The 22,831-nt window shown below is 35.6% G+C and overlaps 2 protein-coding genes across 2 annotated transcripts in view; one reads left to right on the plus strand and one right to left on the minus strand.

Moving 5' to 3' along the window:
• Positions 1-22,831, plus strand: part of LOC124308867 (DNA mismatch repair protein MutL-like) — a 75,708-nt gene that overhangs the window by 36,204 nt on the left and 16,673 nt on the right. The window lies entirely within an intron of this gene.
• LOC124308859 (endoribonuclease CG2145-like) lies at positions 594-22,479 on the minus strand. The gene is made up of 6 exons (XM_046772015.1): positions 22,281-22,479; positions 8,412-8,513; positions 6,058-6,204; positions 4,294-5,206; positions 1,780-2,209; positions 594-1,339 (listed from the first exon to the last, which is right to left on the minus strand). Exons 1-6 carry the CDS (start codon positions 22,330-22,332, stop codon positions 1,106-1,108), a joined length of 1,878 nt encoding a protein of 625 aa, XP_046627971.1. The 5' UTR covers positions 22,333-22,479; the 3' UTR covers positions 594-1,105.

Below are 22,831 nucleotides of genomic sequence, written 5' to 3' on the forward strand. Positions count from 1 at the left end.
TTCCAGACGGTAAAATGTCCCCACAGTGAAATTTCATAGACGAGACCGCGCCTTCGAAAACAAGAGCCTGATTGAACAAACAGGAGACGAAGAGGTGGAGTACGAATAATAGAATCGTAAATGAAATATCTAATAATCGTTTCTACGTCTATAGTACTACAATGATCCACGTGTTCCACGACTATCGTGAACCCGAACGGTCTTTAGCGAGTTTAGCTTTGACGTTAGTTCTTCAAAAACTCGCTTCAGAGCACAAGTTACGATAACAAACTTTTCCATTAGAATAAGGGACAACGAATAAGTATGGAGGCTAAGGTGAAAGCATTGATCTTACTAATAACTGCTGATATCCAAAATACGTGTTCCATGTCTAAAATAAGACGTTGCCTGCAAAATCTCCACAATGGCACAATCCGTAAGACAACCCATGTCAGCACCATCTTTCTTAAAGGCAGATGCCGGCACTAGGTTAAAAAGCTAGCTTTACCGCGGCAACCTGGGCGCGAGGATATAAATGTAGAGATGGGACAATAGATGTAAAATGTATAGCCTGATAACCGTTTCTTTCTACCAAATACAATAAACAGAGATAACATTTATTTTTGCCTCAGCTATATTTGCCTAGAGCAAATATACCGTGTACACTTACACGGTGGTACACTCTTGGAAATTAATAAATTTAAAAAATAGCTATAAAATAGTATATTGTGTGACAAATGCAGAAAATGGGTAACATCTGAACAAGTGTAGCCTGCGACATAACCTACAAGCAAATGCTGTGATCACACCAGTCAGATATCGCCTATCCCCACGTGTCACATACGATATTTCGGCAGCACCCGCGCGGAAAGTTTGATTTCAAAACGCATTGAGTGTGCCACTGACAATGTGTACAATGGAGATTAGGTAACTTACACTCAATAACATAGTGCGTAAAATTGAGTGATTGGAATGTACGCATGAACTAAAGAAAGCCCAGTGTGGAAAGTAGAGCATTTTAGTTGTGCACATGCACTAACAGTCCCCTTGCGCACTGTTTGGCATTAGGGCACTACACGCTGCACGGGTTTCGAAAATCGAACTTCCCAAGTGGTAGCTGCAAAACTTATATTTCTGGATAAGCCGAAAAAAGAGTTTCTTTGCCGAAGTAACTTATTTTGTTCGTGAATATTGTAAACGGTGTAGATCCTAGTGATACGGGGCATGCACCATTTGGGCGAACAAAAAAGCAAATCGTATACAGAGCCATTTCTAATTCAGGTGAAGTGCCAACGAAAATCGTTGTGACCGGTCTTACGATGTCGTTTAGAGTTGCCCGTAATTTGATGATTACAGCATTCTGTAAAACAAATGTTATAGTTATTGTACCCTCGATTATAATGTTAACCATAAAATAGTATAAAACGTTCTTCAACTGTGAATAGTAACGTGAAAAAAATGCTCTCTGATGTTTTATTTTTAATTTTATCGTTAACTGAACCTAGTAATATAATTTATTGGTAGAATACTTGAATTAATTGTTTAATAAACGAATAAAATATCCGTACTCAATCAAACCAAAATACTTGTGTGTGATGAACATTTTCTAAGAGAGGAGATACCAGGCATCTTCATGTCTTATTACCAATTTCTTCTCGTTAATTACCTAATCATTGCTTTTTTAGGAAAGGATTAAGGATGCGAATATGTCTTTTGAACAATTAATCAACTAGGCTGTAACTTCTAGTCAGAAAACATAAGTATATATTAAAATACAAATCCGTAATTCTGAATACTCACGTTTCCAAGTTTAGCTTCTCTAATGTATCCCAAATAATTTGCTTTGCCAGCAGACTCCTGCTCGTTGAAGTAAATCCAATTGTGTAACCCAGTGATTTCCATTTGAAATTTTTCGGCCAAGAATACGTTTTCAAAACCGCTGGTTGATATTATGTTATTTTCACGGGCATATTGAGAAAACCAAATTCTTTTTAACGCATCTTTAAATTCGTACTCATCATTGGGTATCAAACCTTTACTCGCGATAAATTTCATGGCCTTTGACATTACTTCTGTTTTCAGAAACTCATTTATCACATTCATTTCTCCATCTCGTCTTTCTGGGGTTATTTTTTCAGGTACTCCGGAATCCAATTCGTATTTGTTGTAAACAGAGCGCACCAAAGCAATCGTCGGAATTTGTAATCCCTCAGGCTGGACCGTCAGCAAACTGGAATCAGAAAAATCGTTGCTTAACTGATATATAGAGGTTACATCTGCGAAGTAGTACACTGATACAATTACTAACGATGTCCAGTGATCCTAAGTATTGGAATTTATTAATGAATAGATAAGCACAAGTTGGCTTCAGTAACGCAAAGTATTGACATTTACTAAGATTTGATAAGATTGGCCTCGATTTCTCGTTCTACAGTTCGATTTTTTATTTATTCGAAATGAATCGTTTCCCTAGTTAAAAAACTGAACCCCGCATATTTAAGTACAGTACTATCCTGCTATAAGCGAACGTTGAGGCAATCAGCGAAATAGAACCCGGAGAAATTTGTTGGTTGAGCGCTTCCCATTTTTCCGGCATGTGAACTATGTCCGTGAGCATCATCTTAGTTTCGATATAAGCAAACCGCAGATACCGCACTCAAGCTGGAGTGTAAGTTGCAACACATATTAGACGAAGTATGTAATTTTATACAGTCCCTCGTTCATTTATATGGAAGCACTCAAGCCAAAGTTGTTTATCCGATGAATAGAGCTTAGAATTAGGGAGAGAAACCGCTTCTCTGATGAACGGATGGGAAATTGGCTTATAACGGGTTCGCTTGAATCTAGAACGATGCTATACTTTACTATACTATACCTACGTATTCGCAAAAAAACGATTACACGTTTGTCGTATGAAATTCTGAGTCATATTGTGGGTGAGTGTTAAAGAGATGAATGGCTACACAATAGACGGTTCCGAATACCGAATTTTCAAAGATACAAATATCTGTTTCATAGAATTTTTTAATGTAGAAGAGTATAGAATATAGCATAAAGTATAGAAAGCTGAAGTATTGAACCGTTAAAATTCCGACAACTCTATATTTTTAGCTTATTATATTCTTTTCAATTTTGAAGATACTATGTATTAGCATTCTATGCATTTACGTTTACACATTTTGACTTTTCGATATTTCGTTTGGCTTCCTATACTTTGAAATTCTATAAATTAGATGTTGGGTTTTTGGACAAGTTGATTATTATGCCGTCCTATTGTGTCGCCTTCTATTTTTTACCCCGCGCAATTTTTAGTGTTTTCTAAAGAACTTCAGATAAAAAATTCAAGATGTAACAAATATCCGAATTATCGAAATGAAACTTAATGTATAAAAGCGTAAAGGGGGCATGCACTTTCGGCCAGCTAGCTCGTTCGAGTTTGATGCCCATATTGATCATATCACACTGGGAACCTGAGTTATTTGAATCAATTGGGACAGTTCGAACTAACGAAAGTTTGGATAGTGAAACAGTTGTTAGAAAAGTAAAAAATATTATAAATATGACGCACGTATTTTTATGTTATCCTTACATACATAATATGTTGCTTTGATAACTGTAACATTATTCTCATTCAATTTACGTATAAAGTCAATATCATAAATTTCAACATAGGATTATGGACCTTCTCGGATATCTCTTTTTATAACGGCGTATTCATTTATTTCAAACTTTCGTGTTTTCGTTCATATAATGCAACTTTGCGAGGCAGAAACTGTGGTTCCGAAATTACCGGAGAGTTGGGGAACTGGATGTTCGGTTACTCAAGGTTCTACCGTACTTGACAGATCGATTTATTTCACGTTTGCGTTTGTCCCGCAAAAAACTCGAGTATGTGATTCTTTTCAGAAAAAAACATTCACAAAGACAAATTTATCTGTCAAACAGATGATTGCAATAATCTGACATAATAAAATTGGTGACATTTTTTTTTATAGTACATAAACTCACTTGTGAGAAGCTGGAAACATTCACAACCCCATTCAACATCCGTAGGAAAAATTTGAAATCATACGAAATCATGCGAAATCATCTAAAAAGTATTGAATGATGGCCATTTCAACAGAAATGGGAAATGTTTACAGCACATTGATGAAATTTGAGATTCAACTTTGAAAAATGAATGTATCCTCAATTCTGCGTGAAGCACGGGCCACGGGGTTATACTATTGTCTTAAGTTCCATTGTGAACTCGTAATTTCACTGTGTGCATTTGTTTTTTCGTGCAAGTAAAACAACTTTGCGCGGTGTACTTACGATTCCATTGCGCTGTCTGTTATGCTATCATCAGTTTTTTGACCTTGCAGCTTTAAAGTAATATATTTGAATGCGTTATTGGCGTCAGCTTCAAAAAGTTCTTCTGATAACCGCATTAGCTCCTCGTTAGACACTAAATTTGTCTGCGTTGGTGGAGCGATAGGATTTCCTGAAGCTGGAGCTAAGGAGGCACTGGATCCTAAATCAGTCCCTGAGGCGTTCATATTTAATGGTACAACACCCAGCGGTGCATCGGGAACAGGGTTGGTTTGAACGTTCTTGCTTTCCGGGTTTCCTGCAACTTGCAGCCCCATAGCATTTCCAGGAGCAGAGCTTGAGCCTTCTGCTGGCTTAGCCGTACTACCAGAATCTCCTGTAGTCGGTGGTGGCACAGGGTTTCCTTGACTGTCAGTTTGATTATTATAATAATTATTATATGTTATTTGAGTATTGGTTCCTCCGCCACGAGAGCCGCCTGGAAGTAATCTGTTTACTGCAGCATTTACACCTGCGCTCACCCCGGCAAACACTACAGCCTCTTTAGCGATTTGGCCTAATCCGCGATTTGACGATGGTACTTGAGCTGGTGCTAAAATCACAGTTTGTCCAACTGGTGGGTTGTATGGTTGACCAACAGGTTGATGGTAGGGTTGACCAACTGATGGGTTATACGGTTGGCCGACGGGTTGATGGTAATTCTGACCGAATGAAGGATTATAAGGCTGACCAGCAGTTTGATGGTAAGGTTGCCCAACTGATGGATTGTACGACTGGCTAGGAGGTTGCTGGTATGTTGCTCCAGCAGGCGTATTGAATGGGTGATTATACTGTTGCCCAACTGCTGGATTATAACCTTGACCGACTGGCTGGTGCTGCCCGTGATATGAATTTTGTTGAGATTGCCCAGGATAACCTGCAATTTAATTAATTGGTAAAAAAAAGATTTTGCATGATTATAATACCTATTTCGCTGCAGTTATATGCGTCGATGCATTGGCGACAACCTCGTTCAGCCATCTTAGCCTTTCTACTTTATACCATGTGTCTATGAGGAAAGTGCGGCACCTTATGCGCGTGCGTCAAATCGTTCGAATTTTATTGGCTGACAGTTACCGCCTGATTGAGCAGCCGACGCAATACCAATCGCAACTGTCAGAAAATGGTCAGAGCCCACAGGTAGCGGTGGGCTCCTAGGGACATTTTCTGACAGTTGCTATTGGTATTGCGTCGGCTGCTCAATCAGGCGGTAACTGTCAGCCAATAAAATTCAACGACTTGACGCACGCGCATAAGGTGCGCACTTTGCCCATGGACACACGGTATATTCGATGTGTTTCCAGCGCGTATTCATTGTCAGTAAAACGTGGGTTGTCGCATTTAGTTATTGAAACACTTCCGTACTGTGTATGGCAACATTAGGCAAATGAATATAGTTTATTTGAGAAACATATATCATACTGGACACATATTTGGAGATACACCCCAACTTTCATAATAACAGAATTCTCGGAATACTAATTTAATTGAATTTCTGCACTATAAGTTTTGAGCACAAGAAAACAAAAGCAATTCATATTAGAAAGAATATTGTGCAAATACGTAATTGTTAGCCGAAATTTTCGGATAGAAAAACTCAGTCCTGGCTATGCTTTTATGTTCTTACGTTCAATAAGCTTACGTTGAACTTTTAAGCCTTTCACTATTGATTCCAATAGTTTCGAAGACAAAGTTCTTTCTTCGCACATTTAACAAAGACGTAATTACCTGACTGTAAGGATGGTGCGTTGGACTTCATAGCAACATTTTGATCTGGTAGTGGGGCCGATGGTTTTGGCGGTAGATTACCACTGTTTTGCTTATTGCGAGAATTTGCTTCTGGGATTGCCCAGCCAATTCTGTTCGGATCTACATCTGGAAATTGTAAATAAAATATTGAATAATGATCTCGTCAAACTTATACATCGCATTTTGTGTGGATTTCAAGTTCACTATAAAAACAATTAGTTTTTATTATTTCCAAATATACAAGAACATTTCAAAATATTGTTTCTTGTTCAAGGATTATGAAAACAGACAGCATCTCGCGCATTCTTTCAATTTTTCAGGTAGGTAGTCTTCGAAGAGTTAAATTTTCATACGGAACGATGTTATAATTGTGAGGTATTGAACAGAAAGACGTAATTCCTGCCATTTCTAGTTTATATTTGGTTCCTGTTATTGCCGCTTCTCTCGAACAAGAAAAAAAAGCCGCAGGCGTGTATCAACAAACAACGCGGTGTATGTGTACGTTTCAAGAGGTAGGCATCTTATTTTGCATAAACTTTACATATAATAAACCGAACTCTCCAGCACTCAAGTTTATTTGTAACTGATCAAACTAATTTTTTGGTTTAAAAGAAGTTATCGTATATGATAGAAACGTCACTGCTAAAGAAATAACAAGTCTTTTGCTATAAAGTTTCCATTAGTGTATTCTAATATCCTTGACTTCTTGGAGAATTGTCAGAGTCTTACATAAAAAGCTTTATTAAATGTTGAACTCAAAAACGTTTATGAATAATTACATTATGAACATTGCATGACCACTTTGCATTTTAAATATATCGTTTTCTTTACGAATAGATCATTGTGTACCTAAACCTGATCATTGCAGATTTTTTTCAATTTTATATGATACTCCTCAGCCCAGAAGCTACGAAAATATTGAAAAAAAAATTATCTGTGGAACCAAGATTAAAAAAAAATGTTTTACCCATCTCAAGCTCAAGAAATAATTAAAAAATATTCACATGAATTCTATGGTGTAAAAACGATAATGAGATGGTAGTGGAATTCCTTGCCACTTTTCATCACATTTGGTGATGTAAGAAAAGTATTGGTTTCAGTAGAAAATCACTTTTCACAACTCACACGTAAAATTCGGCGATTTTGACTACTAGCTGAACATGAACAACAGACACTATTTTCAACGAATGACTTGCGCATTGGGAAATAGCGACCCATTTCTCCACTAGTAGGCAAAAACAGTTTTTGCCCACTAACAGAAAAATATTTCGCCGCTAGTGGAAAAACGATTTGCCATTTTCGAACGTGCTCGTAATTTATTAAGAAATAGTGTGTTTTGTTTGTTCCAACAAGCGGCTGAAATTGTCTATTTATACATTTCAATTGTGAAAAATATCGTGTACAACTCGTGGGCAATGAGGATTCTGAGTTCGTATGATATCCGCACAAGGCTTCGGCTCGTGCAGCTAATTCGCAATCACTCAGAATCGTCAATTTTCCCCACTAGTTACATAATATACTATTTTTTAATTTTAACGAATCTTTTCGTTTTCGAAACTCTAGAATCCGAAGAACAGGTATGTGTAAAAATGTCAGTCTGTCCGACAAACTCCCGCGATGATCTCGAAAACGACTTAATGAAAAAATCTAAATCTTACAGGATTTTGTAGGGAAATCATGGGCATGAAAAATTGCCATATCCCGTTTCATTTATCCTTCGATTGTCTAAGCAAACGATTATGTTTTTTCCAGTTTATATATTTATTTTGAACAAAGTTTACAAATTTTTTGTTTTTTAGGGATTTTCTCTTTTATAATTTTTCTTTCTGATCCTTTTCATTTGGCTGCCAAATCTTATCAGTTTCAAATTCTTCACTCAGCTGTTTTCGAGATTATCGCGGAAATTCGTCGGACAGTTTGACAGACAAAAGTATCACGGTCAACAGATTTTGCAGTTTCTTTTTCCTGGCGTATTAATTATAATTTTGAGACATCTTATGAAAAATAGCCGAAAAAACATGTAATAACTTTATATTATGCCGAATTTATTGACACTGAAAATTTAAACCCCTGTAAACAAGTTAAAGTGAAAAAATGAAATCCCACTCCAGTTCAGGTATTCGAATCATCATCTGACATCATGGAATTTGCGTGAACTTTCTCAAAATTTGAATCACAATCGTTTTTTCATAGTTTAAATAATTTTTAAAAGCAATAGTGTTAAAATAAATTTCAACATCCTTTTTCAATTTTTGGGACGAGGATTGTCACGTAAAAATAATTAAAAATCGTCAGTGTTTAGGCAGAGAATGACCTATAATTAGTCAACTTACCATGATTATTACGGTGGGTGGTTGTTGTTCGTGGTCTTGGTGTTGTCCGAGACGAAGGTCGAGATAGGCGAGTTCGTGACTTCTTTCCAGACGCCACGTCACCTGTGTCATTCAGAAAAAATGTTTTTATTATTTTATTCTAACGGACGGGTTAGTTCAATATCGTTGCATTTCCTGAAAACTCTGTTTACTATAATTTGTGCACCAAGAAGTAGGTATAGCAATTTCCTTTCTTTCCTATTCAATATTCAAAAGACTTCCTCCATGGTAGCCGTATGATGAAGATCTAAGCGCTGAGGAGTATCTTTCAACTGGCTGGGCATAGCCGAAATGTCGCCAAAAGAATCCTAACGGTTTTACTCCCATCAAATATTTACTTTCTCCGACGAACTTCTAACTTATGTATCTTCTCGGGTCACGAAAATCCACACGTGCTATTGCAATTTCATTCATTTCAAATGTCATTGAAGAAATGTAGCCCATTTTTATCCCGTATGCTATATCAATCATACTATCATCCAAATGTAATCTACCATAACGGTTTATCGATAAAGGGAAAACTGCGTTCTCGGTGTCAAAGGTCAAACGAAGTAGTTAAATATTTGTAACGTTTCGCACCTTGTGGGGGGGGGGGGGCTCATTAGAAAAACTGAATTAATGGGAAAAAATAAACTGAAATTATTCATACAAATAAGAACAAAGAAGAAAAGCGATGAAAATTATACGCTAATCCAACTATCATAAACTGCTACACGGAGAAAAGAGTACATTTTGCTGGTATATCTTGTGAAACTCACTATGCTAGTGCAACAGAAGAGGGACACATGAGGGTTTTTAGTGAATTGTATTATCCTCCATAGTAAAAATTCACTTGTAGCCACTTGTGTACTATTCACGTTTCTGCGAAACAAAATACGATGGCAGTTTTACTACTGCTCCATAGTAAAATTTGTAAGAGGAAATAGTACTTGCTACTTTGCTGCTCTAGAGAAAGTACACGTTTAACAACAAATTTTCCTACGATCCTTGGTAAAACTAACAAAACTCATCGGCCAGATCTTGCTAGTCTTATATGTTAAATAAATTGTGCAACACTTGTATAGTATGAAGTACCGTGCAGTTATCCTATTTTATAACTAATTGTGAAATAGTATAGTCTACAAATAAAATAAAGATGTAGCTAATAAATATTTTAACAAATCTGCAAATTAGATAATGACAGTACAAGCTTAAAGCTTCAGTACTACCGGGTGTCCCATTTTAATCTTACATCTAAATTATCTCGAAAAATATTGCTCTGATCAAATTTTGTTTGAAACAAAAGTTTTAGAGCTCAAAGGGGGACGTTCAAAAAAAATTTTGTTGAAGGTCCCAAATTTACAATAGCGACGCTACGATGGCTGACATGGTTTTTTTTAAGGGAAACCTAACTTTTTTTTATGACAAAACAATGCATTGCATTGAAACTAACAACTTTTGTAAGAAACATTTTTCGATTCAGATTGTGATTTTCATGTTGGAACTCCATTTTTGACTATTTAGCGCAGTCCGGAAGGTACCATACAAAACCCAAACAAACCCAAACAAACCCAAACGAACCCAAACAAACCCAAACAAACCCAAACAAACCCAAACAAACCTAAACAAAATAGTCAAAAATGGAGTTCCAACATGAAAACCACAATCTGAATCGAAAAATGTTTCTTACAAAAGTTGTTAGTTTCAATGCAATGCATTGTTTTGTCATAAAAAAAAGTTAGGTTTCCCTTAAAAAAAACCATGTCAGCCATCGTAGCGTCGCTATTGTAAATTTGGGACCTTCAACAAAATTTTTTTTGAACGTCCCCCTTTGAGCTCTAAAACTTTTGTTTCAAACAAAATTTGATCAGAGCAATATTTTTCGAGATAATTTAGATGTAAGATTAAAATGGGACACCCTGTATAACTGAACAGTTCAAAATTTTTCCATTCACTGTATTAAATTCTTCTAATAACATTATGTTAATTTGAGTTGTAGATATAACACATTTATCACATTGCTTAAAACAGAAAAAACTAATAAAAATAAACGAAAAGATCAGCAATAATATCATCTGCCTAGACATTCAGTGCTTTTGACGGAATGCTAATAATAAAGACAAATTGAATCAATTTAGACTATAGGAATTACAATACTTTTGTAAATACAAGACGCTCTTACTATTAGTTTGAAAATTTTTTACTCTCGCTAGAGATTTCTGATATATCCTTTTGCCTAGCGCATCCCTCGCAAATACCAATAACCAATTTAATAATTAGTTATCATTGAATAAGCAAATATTGTTTACGATTAATTATCTCGGTAGTTGACACTGATATAAGGCCATCTTTATTTATTTTTGTTTAAATTATATTTACGATTATTTCTTTATTTTTTTTTATTTCTCTCGTAATCTTCGCTCGAGCGCTTCTCCCACTCCAATTTTTTCGCGAGTCTTTGGACACTTACTTTTGAATAGGGCGGTTATTGGGAAACGGTTCACATCTCTTATTTACTTCAAATCCATCATGTAATTTTTTATTTTGCAAAATATTCTTGTACTCATCTGCATTCATTCAGAATCACACTGCATAACTTGAATTATTTCACTGACAAATATGTAATTGTGAAAACCTTGGCGGTGAAACTTGCACAACAGGAAATGTAAGTATGCGTGTTGTAATATTATATATTTTTTTTTTTTTTATTCAATACAAGTAATTTTTATCATATGAATACAAGTAAATACAAGTAGCATCACATTGAGCTTATATCTTTTCCCGAGTTCAATAAAAAATATATCCTCTTTCAAACACAGAACACTAAAGATAAAAATAATTGGGTCAATTTGTAACAATTAACATTTGTAGGATAAGTTTATATTTTATAGTTACCAAAAATCAAGTGAAAAAAATTAAGTATCACCTGAAAGCCAACACAGACACGGGTACCCTATTCCGAGGTTAAGCCGGTGTCCGAGTCGAGTCTTGCTCGCGAGATGTTGGTGGGGGAAAGTCAGATTCAAGAATCATACTCCCCTCATAGCCTTCGAGGTGCCCTATTCAAAGGATTTACTGGGTTGGAAGAAAATAACGTGGCTGTTATGGACTTTTGCCGGCCCTATTGCGAGAGACTCAGTTCAAAGCGCCATAAATATATGTCGATCTTGTTAGTAAGGGTATGCTAATTCTTAGGAATATCCTTCCCTACACCCCCATGACTGGACATATGGAGAATCAACTGTATAAAGAGTACTAGCGCCGGCTCTAAGACATTTGCCGGCCCGGACAAACAAGAATATCCCCTCGCTCTTCCCGTTTTTCAACCGAAATTTTCAAACTGCTGACCTTAATGAAAATTCACTCGCCTCGCTTTAACGTGGGCAAAATCTGCAATGAGACCAGCCATGTCTAACAAATCGGCCAACTCATAAATCGTTTGCTGCTCTGAATCATAATCGACATAATTTGTATTTGGGTGAGAAAAAAAAAAAAAAAACGCCTCGAGCCGGTGGTCGGTGGTTGTAAGTTTTTAACCACCCTTTAAAAAAAAAAAAAATGAAATAAAGTCTTTGTTGGTTCATTTAAATATGTTCCTTTCGGGTGTCACTCACGAATTTTCACAGGAAACTCCTTTTCATTAATTTGAAATTTCGTATATCCGTGTAATTTGACTCACTGATCACGAATATGATGGTGAAAATACCGGCAAATTTGATTTTCAAGGCCAAATCTCATGAAAACTGATTTTTAAAGTCTTTCAATTTTCTTCCAATAAGCGTTGATCTTACAATTAGAAAAAAAAACTTTGAGAGTTTGAGCCTACAAAAACACTTATCTTTTGTGTTACATGCAGTTTTTGTTTGCTTTACCGCGGTAAGGTAGGAGTTTGGCCTTTGAATTGCATCTTTGTTTTTTTTTTGCTTTTTTTTTTTTTTTTTTACTTTTCTGAATTACATTTAATTTTTCTGCTTCTTGGCATTATACAGAGGCCGAACTCATTCTTTGAATGGCAACAGTCATCTTCCGCGTTTTCCAAACGGGATGATGTGTTGCGGTTTGGATTACGCCACTGCGATACAGAGGCCTAACTTATTTTAACCTTTGAGTTGCGACAGTCACTTTCCACGTCTTTCGTACGATTACAAACACAAAAATCAAAAAATTAACCTTGTTACAACGTATAATAAGTTTAAATTAAAATAGGTAGATTAATCCGATTAATTTAATCATGAAACTTCCGTAAGCACTTATAACTAAGCCGTTTATGAACCCTAAGGGCTAACATAGTCATAAAAAAACCTTCCACTTTTGTACCGTAGAATCGTACCTTTGACGACTATATGATTGGCCATAAACTCAAACCCTCTCGATCATTATATTACACTCCGTGCATGATTTACCGGTGTTATTCAATCTATTGTTTTTATCACGTTCAACGGTTACCATGAAGACTACCCTTTATCTATCTCTTCACCCAACCCAAAAATTATAAAAAACTAACCACTGCCCCTAATATCCCTCCTACAGTTTTTTCATCAATCCGATTCATTAAACCATTCTCCCACCTTCTCTCGTTCCATCGCTAACAACCAAAATATTCGAAAACCATTTCTTCGGTCTACTACGATCTTCTCGGTGATACACACTAGTGCCATCGTCCTGAAACTTAAACTAAAGATTTTTAGCTACGAGAATATCCAACGCTTTTTAAACTTATATTCTCTTTAACAACTATCTACCTGAACATTAAGCAACTTTACAAAACTAATTCGAAACAAATTTGTAGACCAAAAATGCAGTAACCAAGTCGATTAATTCTAGATTACATTTTTGTCAAAAATATTCTGTGAGTTAATCATTCATCTAACCCTCAAAGTACCTATAATACTTTAATTACAATTTGCAGGAGTTCACATTTGTTAAAAGGTTAAGGGTATCGTTTGATTAATGAAGCGTAGTTTGGATTCTTTAATGGAGCACTTCATTTTTTAACTTACAATACATTCTTTACTGACGGAAAACTCGATTCAAACACTGACTCTGTCAGCTAGCTCCCTGCTCTCTTATATACTTCCTCTGTGTCTAGTACGTGTTTGTACCCCCTTTCTGTCTGATTTTACTCTAGATTTTTCTCGTCCGTGCTTCTATCGATATTATCGACCGTGTACTATATTACCTTTGGGTAATAAAGTAATCCGTATTACCTCTTTTCTTTAACAACACTGTAAAAAACGCTAGTTTACGGACGCGTGAACAAATCTTCGTTTGCCATGCCGAAGCTCCTCGAAATTAGAAGTAGGCGCTTCTGGTGTCCAGAATTGTTAATTTACCACTTCCAATAGAATCAGTTGAATCAAATTGACGCAGTTTGACCTGACTCGACTGTTTACTCAGTGAAATGCGTCTTAAAGCTCTGTTTGACAAAACCCATCCAAATGGAAATTACTGATATCATCGTGCATACATTTCACAGTGCTGGATTTAACTAATTTTGCAATGTTCCACAGTAATTAAAATGATTAAGAAATATTTGGATCATTAATTCAGTAAAAAGTAATCATCTTTTCTGAAAATTATGGTCATCGGTCACGTAACACTCCTATCTTTGCTGATCAAGTAAGTTCATTCTTATTTGTCGTTAAAATAAACCAATGAATTGGGATGGCTCGAATTTGGACCCCGCATTGCTATTGTACAGGAAAATTCGTGAAAGTCGGTTCTATCCTTTGAATTATTAAACAATGTGTCGTTTTCTGCCGCTTGTTACCGTACTTTCGTATTTCCCGGATTCTGAAGACTGGTGTGATTTAAATTATTTAGAGATGATCATTTATCATAATCATCAATTGTGATGCTCATTCTGAAATTAGTCCAACATTTTTGCATCGTTCATATGAAAACTTATTGTACACTAAAATTATGATGGGCAAAATTATACTACACAATATAACACTACACAAAATTATAGATAAAGTAGTATAACGTAAGTAAGTATCACTACAAGTGGTATCATTTTGTGTAGTATAGTTTTGTGTGGTATGATTTTTTGTAGTACAATGTCATATAGTATAATTTTGTTGTATCGAATACGAAGTAACAGTGCACTCTCGTTTATTTACAGGTATGAAAATGTTACTATGCTGCAAGTGAAACTAATTAAAGATGTGTAATTATAACATACCAAATTTAAAATAATACCATTCGATAATCCCTCATTTCTATAATTTTTTATTATTGAATTCCTCGGACTGTTCCAACCACTTCACAACCAAAAGTTTTTTAATTGTAAGTTTCCGTCGTATGACTTCAGTTTCAGAAAGTACCAAAGCTTAGTCATAAATGTAATACAATTTGATAAAATGGAGACGCTTATAAAGGGTATCAACTGATACAGTAATGACGTATACAGCAATTTTGAGCACGACCCTGTAGGGTCAATTACGGATTAACACTGACGCGGTTACAGATTATATAAATTGTGCTGAATAAGCCTAAGTGAATAATGTCATAGCAGTCATAGGACGTGTACGCAGCGAACCACAGAGGAAGTACGATTTCGTTCAGTGATTCTTTTGATTGTACGTCCCTTTGAAATGTATACGTGCTACATACAAATGGGCACGCTACTGATTTTCAATTATATGTATTTTCACGTGAAACAACAAAAGCATAGAAATTCACACGGGAGGATGACTTCATTTTTACTTGCGAATGAATTATTTATACCTTTGTCCAAGCACATATCCGTTACTCAATAGCATATAATCATCGCGCCTGCTCAACATTTTCATACCGTTCTAACTGTTATGTCTAGATAAATCACGGTCTGGAGCTGTAACTATTTTCATGGACTAAATAATGGATGAATTTTCACAGGTTTACTAAATTCTTTAGGTTAAAAGATTTTCAAAATGTTTAAAGTGTCCTATATGCATCAGTGTGATGACATTATACACCAGTAGGTGCAGATGCAAATGCACGGTACTCTCAAATGCAAGTAGATGGTTTCGAAGTAGTTGAAAATTGTATAATTATGAAAAGATAGCAAAATGTGTGATTTAAACGATTTTTGATTGAAACTAAAATAGGATCTAGCAATAACGCAAGTCACAATAATTAAATCGCCTGCTGTACGACCGTGGAACGTATTACTACTGCATTTATACTATCAAAACCTGTACATTTTTTTCAAACACCAAAAGTCAAGTCTTTCCGTTCTAGAAGTGGAATACATTACCAATGTGATTGACTCTTATTAGAATTCACACCTTGACGATCAGGAAAGAAGCATTCGACTGTGTAGGTATTTAAGGTAGTAAACACAAAAAATACTTCAATTCTTGAATTTCGATGCCCTTGAACAATTACGAGATTAAATGATATCTGATATCGATAAAGACGTGTTTTGCGCCAAGGGAACATTCTATTGTTCTCAAAGGGGCAGAAAGTAGACTTTTACCTTTATTTTATGCCTAGCTTTTTTATTTACAAACTACTTTACTCAGTTTTTTTAAAGAAGCACAAGCGTATGCTGCCCCGATTGAGACTCTTGCTACACACTGATAACATGCGTTTAAAATTATGCGTTACCAGCCACGATGACTCAAAAGTTGGCTTTCGAGTTTTAAGGATGTGTTGGTTATACATTCTCAACCAAAAGTGAATCTCGTCAACAATATTGAATTATGAGATGAAATTCCAAAAAAAAAAAAATCAACCACAATAAAGACGATAAGAAAATTTATTTTGAATAATAATAATGGCCAAAAAATAACAATAAATTGTTTAACCTTTAGCTGGCATCACGGAGTCGTTCGTGATCTGAGGGTTTATAATCGCGATTTTTGTAACTTCAAAGTTTGAAAATGTGACTTATAGCGCCATTTGTTGATAGATGACATGTACCGCTTTCCTCGAGCATCATTCAGGTAAATCTAAATACATCAGTCCTGCTGTAGCAGTGTTGCAAAGTAGACGGACATCGTCTGCAAACCCAAGATGCCAGCAATCTTATACCAAATAAAGATGCCAGATAAAGATTGAACAAAACATTGTTTAAAGAATTTACAGGGAATATTTCTATTTGCCGTATGAAATGAATGTCTTGATTTTCTGAGTACACATGAATTTCTAAAGAATTTTCTTATTGTTTTGAAATTTTCGTTTCTGAAAATTTGTAAAAGCTGTATTTATGAAACTATTCGTACAATGCCCGGAAACTTTTTAATTGTAATATACAACGTTTTTACGAAAACGTATTCAAAACTCACTATTTTTCTACCATTTTTCAAAACTGTAAATTTTCTGAAATTGAAATTTCAAGATAATGAGGAAATTCTATAAAAAGTCATGAGTATTCAAAACAATCATTGAATTCGTTTCAAATGACAATAAAATATTCGCTGAAAATTTGTTAAAGAACGTATGGCTTAAACAATATATTGACAAGTTTTGGACATTATTATTATTATTCAAATTCAATTTTCGTATCATCATAAAGTGTTCAATATTGTCAACGAAACACATTTTTGGATGAGAATGTATAGCCAATAGATCCTTAAGGTTTGTTCCATCTATTATATTCAGTACTAATTAATTCATCCCGTCCGTGTTGTTCCTGAAACTATCAAAATGAGTACCATACCTTTAGTTCGTGAATTCTGGTCAAACTTTCAAGGTTGTTTTATAGGCCTCTCTTTACACTGGATAAAATTGTTTATATTAGCAGTTCTACGAGTGAAATGCCATAATAGGTGAACCTATTGTATATTTTTGCCTTCAGTATTAATTTTCTCCGATAGCAAAATCTTATGTAGTGAAATTTCAATAAATATATTATTATCTCAAAGCCTTAGTAAGGTACTAACTGCAAATATTTTACAATGTAATATATTGTAAATTGAACGATGGAAGGTACAAAGGATGAATCTATGCATCAGGAGCTCTATATTTTTAGATAAAGTAACACCCCTAGAAGTTTTAGTAGAATCCGTGATCCAGAGGTTTGATACTGTTCTTGTGAGTTTTCCTTTCCGCATTAAACTAGCGTAGAGCCGTAGTCTTTTATTCTTTAATGTAATTCTGTCAAGATCCGACATCCTAGGAAACGCAATGTCACAACGCGGGCATAAACGAAACACCAAACACTTGAGCGTAGGTCCGGTGACTTTTGCATGCAGGGTGTGGAGTACTCGATACCCTGAATACCCACCGTGTGGATATTTCATACCCTGAAAGCCTTGTTTCATAACTGAAATTTCTGAACGGATTTCCAAAGTCTGTGATGAAAGCAAATATCCAAAATTTTCCAAACATAACCATATTATATTTCCCTGTAATTAACACTTGTGAGCTTCTGAGTAGATTTGAATCTCGACCACACTGATGCGCTTTGGCGCTATTTCGTCGCGTAGCACGTGATTGGCAGACAGCTTTTCCTACCTCGCGAATCTGGTCCGTCTGCTGCAGCCTACGGTACAGTCAAAAGGCTAGACACTTCGCTACTTCTAGCTTGCACATGGCACGCCGCAATGTTCGGTGTCGTTTCGTCAAGTTTTCGTTCATGCGTTGTGCCCGGACTTTACGTTCTCAGCAGCTCACAGTCACACACTACAAGTTTACCCTAAGCTCACCATTGAATGGTGGTTGAACATTTGATAGTTTCTTATCGTTGTGTGTGAAAACCTTATCGTACAATGGATAAATACTTCTTGAGAGGGAGAAAGAAAAAAGACGTAGAGGCTGCAGCTGTTGTGCCAGCAGGAACCTTTAACCTACCAACATCTAACCTCACAACTCAGATCACTTCAAAATCAGACACGGTGGAGGCAGAACCTAGTATATCGATGAAAGAAAATAATTCAAATCACGCTAATAGCGAAAAATTATGTGAGCATACATGTGTTGCAGTATTTTTGCACACGTAAAAGAATGATTGTTTTCGTCAATCAAAAGGATAATCGATTTTTCAATGCGTGAGTAGCCTTTCTCACGACAAGAATATCAAACCATACTTTCAGTACATATCGCATTATTTTTTCAGATGCCAAATTGCTCAGTTCCTTCAAGACACGGCAAAAAATGCACGAATGGTTTGGATTGAAAGACGGAAAAGCGATACATAACATTTGCACAGAAGCAGTAGAAAACAAATTATTCCCCATTTCCGATGGACGCGTCAAATCTTCTATTTCTGCTTTTGTTTTTGATGGATATAGTTGCTGGGAGAACGCGTCTAAACGTTTTTAAAATCACGAAAACTGCGAATTACATCACCAAACTTTTTCAGTTTCACAAAATTTGAGAGTAAACTATTGCAGCGTATATATCGGATGCTAAACGAAGAGAAATGGAAAATTCTAGAATGGCTTTAGAGAAAATATTCGAGACACTGAACATATCAGCTCAACAACTCTGCATTTCGTAGTGGTGATAACAGAAATTCCTGTCTCATGAAAATTTTGAGAATGAGAGTTCAAGATGTTCCACAATTAGATCGGTGGCTTTTAAGAAGTGAGTAACAAGTCGTTACACCACGATTCAATGAACGAAATATTGGAAATTTTATCCGCTGCAGTATTGAGTGAACTGCTCGATTAAATAAAAGCAACTCAACGTTTCTCTGCAATAATGGACGAGAGTGCTGATATCTCCAGAACGGTACAGGTGTCCATAAGTTTCAGAATCACAACACTTGACTTTGAAATTAAAGAAATACGTACAGGCCTTTACGATACCCCAAATACTAAATCAGCCACGTTATTTAAAAATTATCGAAGATGTGCTGTTGAGGTACAATTTGAAATTTTGTAATCTGAGAGGACAATTTTATGACAGAGCCGCTGCCATGAGCAGAAAAATATTCGGCCTACAAAAAGAGTAAGAGAAGTCGAACCATGAGCGCTACACGTTCATTGCACTGCACATTCGCTCAATCAACTCGCACAAGATGCAATGATAAACATTAGCGTTGTCAACAACTTTGTTGGAGTATCAAAAGATTTGATAAATTTTGTATGAGATTCTCCTAAAAGAATGGAAGCGTTCAAAGGTATACAGCTGCAGTGTTCTAAAAGTATCTCTCATACTGAATCTCTCACCGTTTTGTCCTACTTGTTATGTAAGAACTAAGAGAAACCAAAAATTATTTTGATTTGATTCATATAAATCAATGAATCAAAGCTAATACCGGAATATATTCAATAGTAATTATCTGTACCGCATATTCTTGGAATTGCATTTCTTAACGTCTTTTACATCGATCGCTATTTGCTAATATATTCAAGATATCAATTTGTTTCGAGGTGGTGCATGAGAGTGAAGTCTCTGAAAAGAATAAGTTCCAATTACGGGACTATTCTATCATTTCTGGAAGAGATGAAGACTGAAAAACCGATGACAGTAGTGAAGCTGATGGTTTTTTTAAAATATCTGGAAGGTTTCGAATTCTATTATCTGGCTTTATGTACGATTAAAGTATAAGACAGGATCGAAGATTTAAATACAGAACTTCAAAGGAGTGATCTAAGTATCAATGAATCGCATGAACAAGTAAAGCTGGTTTTGGATGTTATGCTAGAAATAAGGGAATTTGTTTGTGAAACATTATTGGAAAAAGCGACGGTGGACACGAAGGATCTGAACCTCGAAGAGCCAAAAACTACGTTGTATTTGGAGAGCTCCTAAGCGATTGGAAAATGCGATCGTTTACAATTTTAATGTACTGAAAGTCTACTAACGGAAAATATATTTTTAAATAGTAGATCATGCGATTTCTTCTTCGAATAATCGAGTCCCATCTGAAACGATTCAATTCTTCAATTTCTGTGAGAATTACATTCTTGGTAAAGAAACTGAAGCAGCAATAATAGAAAATTTTTACAGAGATGATTTAATCCAATTATTTTGCAATTGCATAGAGATATGTTTGTTGATGTAATTCACCAAAGAAATCCATAGGTAAAAAACTTGAGAGACGTTGTGACAGTTTTAAAAAACAATGAACGTCTGGCAAAGCTGTTGTCAGAGTTATCAAAGCTAGTTCGCTTACTCTTGACCAGGCCAGCGTCTTCGTATACCGCGAATCATTTTCCGCGTTCCGTAGGCTTAAAACTTACCTGAAAACGACAATGGTACAATCACGCTTGAATAACATTGCTATTTAACACGTCCATCAGGATGTGGCCCAACACTAAACCTAAACAAGCATGTAAATACGTATATCCTCAAAAATAATACTCGGCAATCGCACTTCGGAAGAACTATTTAATAAAACTTTGAGCAGAAATATTGTGAATGTCCCCCCCCCCCCCCCCCTCATCATCTCAGGAACTTCACAACCTGAAGTTTGAAAGTCGCCGGACTTGCTTGAACGAACATGACAAGAGTATTCATGATAGTCAATTACATTATCCTCCTGGAGAAATAAGAACAAGTACGAATATGATGTTAGTAGACACTAACGCATTAAAAGCTTGCTTCGTAATGTCAATTTTTATTACGACTCCAACGTTTGTGCTAACATCGTATTCGTACTTCTTATTTCTCCAGTAGGATAATGTAATTGATTGTCGTGAATACTCTTGTTATGTTCGCTCAAACAAGTCCAGCGACTTTCAAATTTAAATCGATTGATTCTGTCGTAATAGAAATTGGCATTACGATGCAGGTATTACTCATCTGACGCAAATACCGATCTGGTTGCCAAGGAGACTTGTACACTACCCAAGCCAAAAAGCTTCTACAATCCGTAATCCTTTGAACTATCAATTCAAGGTGTATTGCGCACATTTTTATAAGACGGACCACGATTGGGCCGCTACGTTCACTAATAAATCACAAAACGTTGATGGTGATTAACAGTACAAAAGTTTTTCAAACAAATTGAAAAGGAAATGCTAGATTTTTATTCTTTGTGCAAAGAAATGTAATGGATTGAAATAAATTATTATCAAATGAAATAAAACTTTCTCGCTTACGCCAAGTAAGTTATTTGATAAGTTCATGATCCAAAGAAGTATATTTGTTTCAAACAAATCCATCAAAATTTATGTTCTAGTGTATGATTAAGTCAATAAATGAATTGGGATTAATGTCAGAAATGAAAATGATCTCGGTTCAATTATATTAAACCAGTTTTACTTATCCCCCGTTTTCCACCTACTGCTGATTTTCGATTCGTTTCCAGAGATTTTTTTTATTGGCTGAGAAAACCATTTTATCCGTACAATACTTTATCGGCATAACATCCGCTACTACTTACGATATAAGTGTGCTTTGTGGGTGACAATACGAATAAGTTTTTCCTGCAATAATAACAAGCCCCTACAATTGTAATTACTGCACAAATCTCAACTCGATACAATATGAGGTGACGATTTTGTCTCTGCCTTCAGAGAAGTTAAGTGAACTAATTCGATTAATCTTATGGCTGAAGAATTACTGGCCTCAGTATCACATTCTTACTAAAAAAAAACATATTGCGAATGTTGAAGATATCTTATACCCTAGTATCAAACGTGGCAACATCGCATCGCCCGCAAGGCATTGGCTTAAACAGAATATAATGAATGATTCACAGATTATGGAACCATGTTTCTAGAAATCTTTCTGAGAAAAGTATGAGAGTATAGGTGAAAGTATAAGACACAACTTGACAGCGATTGGTAGAGTTGACATTAGCTGCACGCACTAGTAACTTTGAAGTCCTGAGTGACCTAATACCGCAAACTATATATAAATAATAATTTATAATAATCAGAAATCTTTCATTTCTTTGGTCTTGAAATTTTCAAGTTCTGTGGTTATTGAGAACAGAAATAATTGTATTCAATATTTCATTTTACTTACCACAGATAATGATACCGATGATCATGACAAGGAACAACTTATTACGCTTCATTGCTATTGTTATAACTTCAATGGTTTCCCACCACTTCACACTTGACGTATTAACAACCGTTCTTTTTCAATCACACAGCAGACAACTGTGTACCGTAGTTACCTCGAGCAACCATCAACGTAAACTGACTCGAATGTAGGCTTTCTCTTTCCAATTGATGCTCACTGCAAGGCTTCTACAAAGCAAACAGGAATGGTTAACGTGAAGAGGGGGTAACTGGATAGTTCATGCCACAATAAAACGTAGTTGACGATCAGACTGATGGTAGGTGTCATAACTGCCATGCCACAGTAGTGAAGATTATAAAAATATCACATCACCTTATACTACGTACATTGAATAACCTGTTAACAAAATTATCACCTCTAAATCATCATGTATCATTCAATGATTTGAAAATCAATTTTTAACATTATTATTTAAAAAGGAAGAACAGGCTTAATTATCATTCAATACCGGTCTCTGCAATACAGAAACAGTAACCTACTTTTAAAAAAAA

This window comes from Neodiprion virginianus, chromosome 1 (genome assembly GCF_021901495.1).
Source record: "Neodiprion virginianus isolate iyNeoVirg1 chromosome 1, iyNeoVirg1.1, whole genome shotgun sequence".
In the NCBI taxonomy this organism is placed as follows: Eukaryota; Metazoa; Arthropoda; class Insecta; order Hymenoptera; family Diprionidae; genus Neodiprion; species Neodiprion virginianus.